Consider the following 10,000-nt stretch of genomic DNA (forward strand, 5'->3'; position numbering starts at 1 on the left):
ATTTTTTGGTGAAAAAATCTAAAGAGGCAAATTGTCCCTCTGGGGGAGTCCATTTGGATTTGCGAACTAGAAGTGTTTCAAAAATATCTTTATTAGAAGTGTCCGAATCATGCTCTTTGTCGTGAAAAAAGGCTTTTAACTGAACGCGGCGAAGGAATTTTTCGACATCTTGCTTAATAGAAAATTCGTTGGTGCGTTTGGTAATAGGGACAAAATTTAGGCCCTTACTGAGAACAGATTTCTCTGAGTCAGTAAGCGGAAGATTTTCTGGAATTGTAATTACGGTATTATGGCTATGCAATGTAGTGTCGTCGGTAATTTGCGGACCTATTAATTGTTGAAGTTTTAGAGTCTTGGTTTGGTGTAAATGGTCAAACAGTCCAGAATTAAGTTGTCGGATTTTAGCGCGAATCGATTGTACTAAAATTGCTGGACAGATTTTGGAAAGTTCGGAGCGACAATGAAGAATTTGTTTGTCAAGTGCGATTCGTTTTTGGCACATAGCTCTAATTGTGATCCTCATAATATTACGTGAAAAAGAATTTTGCGCACATCGAATTTGGTGAAGATACTGATTTGAGTGAGAGAATGTAGCCGGATGAAAGTTCGAGCGAAAACCTTTAGGAATGACTTTAGAATTGAGGCAACGGCCGATGAAGTTGATTGGACTACAAAACCTAGTTTTGGCGAAAATGAGAGTGGCTAAACGGAAAGCTAAGTTACTGCTAAGTGTGGGAAAAGGAAAAAGATCTGTTAAGATCACCGATCGTTTCACATGTACCTCCGCAAATGTCATTTATTGCATAACCTGCACGTTATGTAATAAATTATACATTGGTGAGACAGGTAGACGACTAGGTGACCGATTCCGCGAACACCTTCGCGATGTTGAGAAGAATGACAAGGATGCATCCAAGCCAGTCGCTCGCCATTTCAATCTGCCTAACCACTCCAAAAAACACATGGCTATCTGCGGCCTTTCCCTACATCTAGGTACGACGGAAAGCCGCAAGAATCTGGAACAAAAATTCATCTTTCAAATCGGCACCCTTAATCCTCACGGTATTAACGAACGCTTTTCATTTAACTAATATATTCCTATTTTTCACGTTGCCATGTTACCACCAATAGCGTAGCTCCTACTCTACTATAAAAACTACACGTAACCCATAATCCCTCGATTCGCTCTGACGAAGGGCTAACGCTCGAAACGTCAGCTCTTAGAATCTCTGTACGGTGGCCAATTTACATTATCAACTCCGTTGATAAAACCAAATTTTTGTATACTACTTCCCCACCGACGCAGCACCACAGTTTCTTTAGAAACTACTCCTTCATTCCTTTCTCTATATTTACCTACACACAGTGAGCCTGGGTTACCCGTGCTCAAACGCGAAACTGGCCTTGTGTGCCTCGCTGAATTAATTAGGGAGCTTTAGCAACGACAACGAGAACGTCACAAATTTGCATATTTAGTAGGGAAAAACAATAGTTTTGCACGCCCTGCACGTGCATTTTTCACTTATGTCCATTTCTTTGCCGTCGTCAGCAAAACAACAACGTGAAATAGCCAAATTTGCCATTAGCCGAGCAATGAAGGGGAATGGGTTCGATACAGGGTTGACGTCACAAATTAATTTGCATCGCAGACCAGCAAAATGCAAAGCAGTCTATGACGTCAGCCCGGTCATTCCATCAACGTCTGTTTCGACTTTCCCCTGACCCGTGAAGCTGTAGCTTTGAATACGCGTAAAACCGAGCATTAGGGAGCTTTAGCAATGACAACGGCAAAGGCAACGAGAACGTCACAAATTTGCATATTTAGTAGGGAAAGACAATAGTTTTGCACGCCCTGCACGTGCGTTTTTCAATTTGGTGCATTTCTTTGCCGTCGTCATCAAAACAACAACGTGAAATCGCCAAATTTGAGGCTTTATGGAGGACGTCAGCACTTGAGGACAAATTTTCATTTTCTCCCCTAAATTAAGCGCCGCTCATAACGGTTTCATTCCTGACGTACTGTTACAACTTTGTCCTATTAAAAAGCTTGGAATAGTCTCGAAGTGATCACAATAACGCGAACTTATGTTTTTAGATGACGTTCTCGTTAATACTGTTCCCGTCGTCGTGGCTAAAGTTCCCCAATTACGAACACCCAAACAAACTGCGTTCTGTCACTGATCAGGAGACAATACGCTTAACAATTGTGGTAAGCTTTTTCAAAATTCTAAGTAGTTTTCCCGTGGCGTCCATACGAAAAAATTATATTGGCTTTTTTTACATTCGCCATAATACACTTTTTGGGACAGCGCATAGTAGTTGTAGTAGTAGTAGTATTAGAAACGTTATTAGGGAATTTAAGATCTACAACGGCGACGGTCGACGAAAACGTCACCTCAAAATATAACTCTCCTTTATCATAAGTCTTTCGCGATTATTCAGTCTCTTTCACGTCCTACAATGTGGGCGAAGTATCCTAAAAATAAATTGGTACGAGCGTTTTCAGAGTTAAAATAGAGAATGAAAGATTCTCTGTTGCATGCTCATGTTGTCGTCAAACCTTCAAATTTGGTGATTTCACGTCGTCGTTATGCAGAGGACTGCTAAGATACTTGCTAAAATCCGTGCTGCACGTGCAGCACGATATAGTGCGGTTTGTCTGGATGTCTGTTTTAACGCTCGCTCTCGCTTTCTGAAACAAAAAAGGGACAGTTATAGGCATTTTCAAATACTTCGTTTTATTAGCTTTCTAGTGGTGTATAGTTTCCTTGGGTTCCCTTTGAAAACAACGCGAACAAGAGCGATTTTCCGCAGGACGCCCCAGAAGGTTAACAGTGACCTTAAATCACTGGGAAAATTTTCCATCGAAAGAACAAGGAAACAAAAGCTGTAACTAGATCTATTTCTTCGAGCCAATTTTTCTAAGGAGAGATCCGTTGCTACCCTATTTTCATCGCCAACCCTTCTCTTTTGATGCAAATACCACACAGGGAAACCTTTTTATTAAGAGTTTAATAAAAAGTTATTAGAATATGAGATACTTTGTCACAAAGTATCTCATAATCTAATAACTTTTTATTAAACTCTTAATAAAAAGGTTATCATGCAGAGAATAATAAATTCAATGATGAAAATCTAATTCTTTTTTTTTCCGTTTTTCCTCCATAACTGAATATAAATTTAGTATAAAGTCCGACAGAAAGTTTTTCTTTTGCTGTAAGGTAAGCTCACGTCTTAGACTTGGTTGGCCATGAACTCATTTGGCTCTCAGAGTGAAGTTGTGAGTGGCAACCAAATTTCAAAAGGTGGGGCCATAATAAATACTTTTCCCCCCTAAATGAGGAAATAAGTTTCTTTATCATAAGACTTGAGCTTCATTTTTCCAAGAATTCGTCTATAATTTTGTTTTCACCGTACCGCGTTGAAAAGAAGCCATGCACTTTTGTATGAACGCCACCTGCTTGCAATTGGTAAAAGTTCAGTAAAAAATATGTACATAAATAAAATTAATTCTGAATTGATTCTTGGTTTCTTTGACAGGAGAGATGAGCCAAAGGAAACAGAAATCTTAATTATGTTTGTTCAAAGCAGGTTGCTCCAAGATCAATTAACAAAAGAGCCAGCCAAAAGGTAATAATTTAATAGATGAATAAATTATTGTATATTTCTGGTACGTAGTGACTATCATTATGCGAGACTCGTCCAATCAAAGTTCTGAACCCAAACGACATTTCAACATTTTGATATATGGTTGCAAAAACGACACCTGCGTTCTGTTTCACTTGTCCTTGATTGGAGCTGAACCCAATTTTACTTTGGGGAGTCAAGTGTGGGAATATCACTTGGGGAGATTTGAAGATCGACAACAGAGGATATGCATGATCATCCCGTGATTTTGACCATTGCAGTAGTTTGTGCGGTTCACAGGTTTGAAACGGAGTCATTTACTGCGGAAAGAGTATAGAGTTTGAGGAACAGACTGGCACTTAACTGACGCACATAGGAGATCGAGAGAACATATGTCACCGCACAGCAGAGCAACAAATGTAAGATATTGAAAACAGTTATTCCCTCGACGTCAGCTACTAAGCGAAAAGGTTTACGAAATTATCTAAGACTGATAAACCTTCTCTGACGTTTTAGATTTTTCGCAAAAATGCCAGTAGACATAATAATAGATGCAATTTAAGGACAATTTCAACAACTTCTCTTCCCGACTTTTCATTTTCCCAGTCGATTGAAAGGAAGAAATATCTTGTCGTGGGTGCAAGACGATTGAACTAATGGTTTATTACGAAAATGACATTCAATCATTCTCAAGAAGTCTATCAAGATAAATATTTCACCAACTCTATTGTTACAGCCATTAGTTTGACAGCCATATCTGCCATTGCTATCGGAGGAAATTTCCTGGTGTTGGTCTCTATTGGTATAAACCGCAACCTTCGCTCGTCATCAGACCTCTTATTGGCAAATTTGGCCGTGGCAGACTTAGGCCAAGCACTCTTGGCGATTCCATTTCGGGTCATTGAATTTCTTCGCGCAGATGAACACGTGACATTCTTAATTCCTTGCCATATCGTGGCCTTGATTGCAATTCTCTTTGGAGGTGCTTCAAACATCAATATTTTGCTCGTGAGTATTGATAAATTTGTAGCTATTATGAGTCCATTTAAATACAACACAAGGGCCACTGAGAAAATATTCATTGCAAGCATTGTTATGAACTGGGCTTGGTTGCTCGTCTTCGCCGTTCTGCCCCTCGTGGGGTGGGGGAGAGCTGAATATAACGTTTCTTCGCCGACCTGTCGTTTCACTACGACATTTAGTGGAGACTACCTTATAACTTCTTTCATCCTTATTCATGGAATACCATTAACAACAACCATAATTCTCTACCTTTTTATTCTCAAAGCGGCTCTTCGACACTCCCGCGCCATAGCGGCTCAGGAATTTTGTCTCAGAACGAACGATGCCCGCGTCAATCATCGTTCCCTCGCTGATGAAGATACTCTTACGAACAGCGAACAACATGCGTACTACGAGAACAGAAATCTCCCTCAACGCATGCGCTCACGCAGGCCCACTAGAGGTGCTCGAATGATAGTGGTATTAGTAGGCGTATTCATCCTTCTCAATCTTCCAATCGTCATGATTGACCTGGTTGAAATTTGGAACGGCCCTACTGTTCCTTCGGCGGTCGTCAGTGTCGCCGTATGTTTGACTTGCGCCAATTCGGCGATAAACTTCCTCATTTATGGTGGCTGGAATAGAGAATACAAGAGAACGTTTCGTATAATTTTTGCCTGCCTGTGGAATTTCGTTAAAAGGCCATTCTCAGCATCAAGGACTTAAATAACAATGACCATGTTAACTTGACGGCTATAGACATGCAAGGAGTCAAAAATCTGAAAAATACCAACAGGAGAACAAGGGTTGCTAAGGCGACCGTTTTGCCGAAAGCAATTTTAAGGCAATGAGAAAGTCACGTTTTAAGTGAAACCTGACCACATTCACCGTCCGCAACAACTGTCAATCAACTGGCAGGTGTAGAGCCTTTAGAAGCTTTCCGTTCAAACCAGAGGTTTTGGGGAACTTAAGATCTCCAGCAACTCTTCGAGGAAAGGGCATTTAAGAATTTCATGTTGCCTGGTTACTTCTACGAACTTGCCTAACTATACACAAATTGCCATGGATTAAACCTTTCCGTTATGCGCTCGGGATCGTGGAGAACGGATAGAAGATGTACAAAAATTCAAAAAGCATGCGAAAAGCAACTGATGTATGGCCCTTTTTACGTACAGCTAGACGCAAAAAAGCCGCTGGCTTAGAAGGAATTCCCTGTAAGCTCTTAAAACTGGCTCTAGCAGTATTGTCGGGCCGTCCTTAGCATACATTTTTAAGAGCTGTATAGAGTATGTGCACGGCGGCCATGTTGGAGGACCAAAACAATTAAAGATATTTGCATAAAAATAACATTTATTCCCCAAAAGAATATCATTCTTTTGTTTCGGTCCTCCAATATGGCCGCCGTGCTGGAATCTTCCCAAGCGAATGGAAAATTGCCAAAGTCACTCCGATGTTTAAGAGAGGATCCAAGCGTGAACTAGGGAACCATCGACAAAAATCAGTATCGCCACTGGTCTCAAAAATGTTTCGAGAAAATTGTTTATCATCAACTTTATGAGTACCTTCAGGAAAATAGCCTCTTGAATACGTACCAATCTGGCTTTCGATCGATGCATAGCGCTCTAACAGCGCTACTTGAGACAACGAATAACTGCTCGTCAATTAACATTGACAACCGGTCTCTTAAATGGCGTGGTATTCATGATCTCAAAAAGGCCTACGATACAGTGCGATCATGAAATAACCTTGCGGAAACTTGCGAACTACGGGGTAGATCCAAATTCTCGGTACGATTTTTTGCTTCCTACCTATGTAATAGATCCCAAAAATGCAGCGCTAACGTTATCCAGTGCAAGTAATCTCTCGGACCTTTACTCTTCCTAATATATATAAATGATCTTCGTAGTTGCCTCAATATATCCTGTGCAAAAATATTTGCGAACGATACCAACATCAACGTCCCTGGTTGCACATTCGCTCAACTCGAACAAGCAACCAATTCTGAACATACGACCAACGAGCGTTTCGTGTTTGTACTGCTTTGAATTCCAAAACACAGTCTGAACTCTGCTCAAATATTGAAGCCCAATCGCGGAATTGAAATGGATTTCATGAGACCAGGGAAGATGCTACAGGAAGGTAAATGGTGTTTTGGAATGTCAATTTTCTTTTTGAGATTTATTTCATCGGCCTTTTGAGCTGAAATACTGAGTGTAAAGTCCGCTTTTTTGGCTTGGAAAAGTCGCGCTGTTTGCGATAGGTTGATCGCTTTCAACAGAGGCGAAGCATTTGCAAAGACAGCGTGTTTGTGTCAATGCTCGCAAGAAAATCGAAATGTCCGAATTATTCTAAAAATAAATTGGTACGAACGGTTTCTGATTAACAATATAGAATGAAAGGTTTGTAGTTGTACGATCACGTTGTCGTTAAAACCTCAAATTTGGTGATTTCACGTTGTTATGCACAGAACAGCACACATTTGTGCTAAAATGAGTGCTGCACGATTATTTTTCCTCTTTTAGCCAATGATATTCTTGTTTTGTGGCGTTCTCGTTGACGACTGCATCGTGGGTCTTAAAATAGGAAACTTAAAGTCTCCGACGGCGACGTCGACGTCACCTCAAAATGTAACTTTGCTCCAGTATAATTCCCTCGCTCGCTTGTTGTTAATTTAAGACTTGCCCTTTCAAAAAATAAAATCGTGTTTGGCATTATACATAAAGATTTGGCACTCTGTTTAGCCCTCAACTTCCTAGTTATTATTGGAAAGTATTTCCTATATGTAAACGCCCTCAGTAGCAAGTTATATGTTTTTAATGAATTTGTTTCCCTTGTTTCGGAAAAACATCAAAATAGAAAAATATATCTTTTTTACCTCTGGTTGTGAAAAAGAATTTAAAACGGAATGATTTGTTTTTTCTTCGTTTTTGAACCTGTAATGTTGCATTTTTTTTTTTGCAAGTCAATGATCTGCGAAGCCATGAAATATAGCTCTTTCTAATGTATTTTGTAATATAGTTTGCTTTTTGTCAGAATGTTATGCGTTTTTGTTTGTTGCCAATTTCGTTCAAGATTAGTACTGTATTGTAATTAGTGATAGTTGTAGTCGTAACCATTGATTGTGGGTAATGTATTAATAAAAAAAATAAATTAAAAAAAATAAATAGCAATAATAATTCTTTGGCGATTATTCCATCTCGTTCCCGGCGTGCAATGTGGGCGACTTATCCTAAAAATACATTGGTACGAGCTGTTTCAGAGTGAAAATAGAGAATGACAGATTCTCTGTTGCATGCTTACGTTGTCGTCAAAAGCTCAAATTTGGTAATTTGACGTCGTCATTATAATTATGCAAAAAACCGCAAAGATATGAGCTAAAATCCGTGCCGCACGATTATTTATGCTCTTTTTAACCAATGATATCACTGTTTTAAGGCGTCGTTGTGGATGTCGTCATCGTAGATCTTAAGGTAATTCCCTTGAAATTGTCCTTCCATCAAACTTTTTTGGAAACTTGGCATAATCAACATTCATGATATGAACATTAAAAAAAATGCTATAAAAGAAATGGGGTCATCGTGCTTGTTTACCCGTCAGCAGGCTGTTAAAATGGGGTATTTTTATTGGTTGCGCGTTAAAAATTCGAATCACCTTCATTCTCTATTTTCGAATTCCCCATAATACACTTTTTGGCCCCCCAAATTTTGCATACACCATTGTTTTCAAATGCTCTTGGGAATATGCAGTGTCCCCAAGAGCATTTGAAAGCAATAATTTATGCAAAATTTGGGGGGCAAACAATATGTACTTATTGACTGAGTGGGAGGGCCGGACGGGAAAATATTTGGCCCGAGGTCATGGCGTACGGACCGAGCGCAGCGAGGTCCGTGCGCTATGACCGAGGGCCAAATATTTTCTTGTCCGGCCCGACCTAAACTCTGTCAATAAGCATTTTATCATATGACCACCGCGCTTTTCCTTTTTTTTTTTTTTCGGGTAACAAAATTCGGAATGTTCACTTACGTCGCTCATTTTGACCGAAAAGTCGGGATTTATATAGCAACAAAGTTGTTTTACTTCGCATCTCGCGCGCGCTTTCATTGCAAGACTATTGAGAAAATCCCCGTATGAGGGCCGTACGCGATCCTAGCAGGGCCGGACGGCTTTTTCCTGCCCTGCTCGCGCCATTGCGTACGGGCCCTCATACGGGGATTTTCTCAATAGTTTTGCAATGAAAGCGCGCGCGGGGCCGTACAGGTCATATGATAAAGTGTATTATGGGGAATTCGAAAATAGAGAATACAGAATGGGCCTTTTCCGAGTTCATGTCTGCCTCCTCTTCAAAGCGAGTCTAAGTGCGAAGTTTTTCTTAATTAAATTAGTTTTCATTCATATGGAAAGTAGAACTAATTACCATCACAAAAACTTCGCACTTAGACTCGCTTTGAAGAGGAGACAGACATGAACTCGGAAATGGCCTATTAAGTCTTGGTTACTTCAAAGACACAAAATTTTATTTTGAAAATAAAGATTCTTTTATTCACATAAGCAGTATTGCATCATTTACGCCGTTTTTGATTGCCTGGTTGTGGGAATAGTGCACTCTTTGGGACAGTTCCGTGGTTAGCTTGAAGTCCTCGCCTTGGTCAAAATACACCCAGTACTGAACTGTTTTCCAATAAAAATCATGTTCTACCATCAAACTTTTTTTCTTCTTCAAATATGTTCCTTATTAAATTGTTCTTAGCAAATACCTGGAAAAAAAAATTAAGCGGGGGTCACCGTGCTCGTTTGAGAGAAAAGGAGCATTTATTTCGCTATCAGGCTTAGTTTGAGGGAAATCTCTTACGTTTTGTACTCGCACGTGCTCATGTGCGCTCGCTAATGACGCGAAAATCGTGGGCAGTAGGCATGCGCAATGCAATACTTAGGAATTACCTTAAGTTTCCCTGATATGCCAGACTTTAAGATCTACGACGCTGTCGTCAAAAAGAACGCCGCAAAAAAGCAACATTATTGGTTAAAAGAAGAAAAATAATCGTGCTGCTTTCATTATTATTATTATTATTATTATTATTATTATTATTATTATTATTATTATTATTATTATTATTACGACGTGAAATCACCAAATTTGAGGTTTTGACGAGCGTAAAAATGTTAACATTTATTTCTCTATTTTTACTCTGAAACCGCTCGTACCAAGTTTATTTTCAGGATACTTCGTCCACGTTGTAGGAGGTGAACGAGATGCAATAATCGCGAAAACTTTACGATAGAGCAAAGTTATATTTTGAGGTGAGCTTTTGAACAAGTGCACTTGTCAAGGATAAAATTGACACATTGCAGAACTTGCTTGTCTTTACGCGTC

General features: G+C 39.7%; 1 protein-coding gene across 1 annotated transcript; it reads left to right on the forward strand.

The window, feature by feature from the left end:
* The first annotated feature begins 3,808 nt into the window (after positions 1–3,808).
* On the forward strand, positions 3,809–7,793 carry LOC138013341 (alpha-1B adrenergic receptor-like). The gene is made up of 2 exons (XM_068860386.1): positions 3,809–4,046; positions 4,234–7,793. Exon 2 carries the CDS (start codon positions 4,300–4,302, stop codon positions 5,353–5,355), a length of 1,056 nt encoding a protein of 351 aa, XP_068716487.1. The 5' UTR covers positions 3,809–4,046; positions 4,234–4,299; the 3' UTR covers positions 5,356–7,793.
* The last annotated feature ends 2,207 nt before the right edge of the window (positions 7,794–10,000 follow it).

The sequence above is a fragment of the Montipora foliosa genome, chromosome 8, assembly GCF_036669935.1.
Source record: "Montipora foliosa isolate CH-2021 chromosome 8, ASM3666993v2, whole genome shotgun sequence".
Taxonomy (NCBI): domain Eukaryota; kingdom Metazoa; phylum Cnidaria; class Anthozoa; order Scleractinia; family Acroporidae; genus Montipora; species Montipora foliosa.

Excerpts from the sequence above, each read along its gene's own strand:
- LOC138013341 (XM_068860386.1), top strand. The coding sequence starts at position 4,300 with ATGACATTCAATCATTCTCAAGAAGTCTATCAAGATAAATATTTCACC.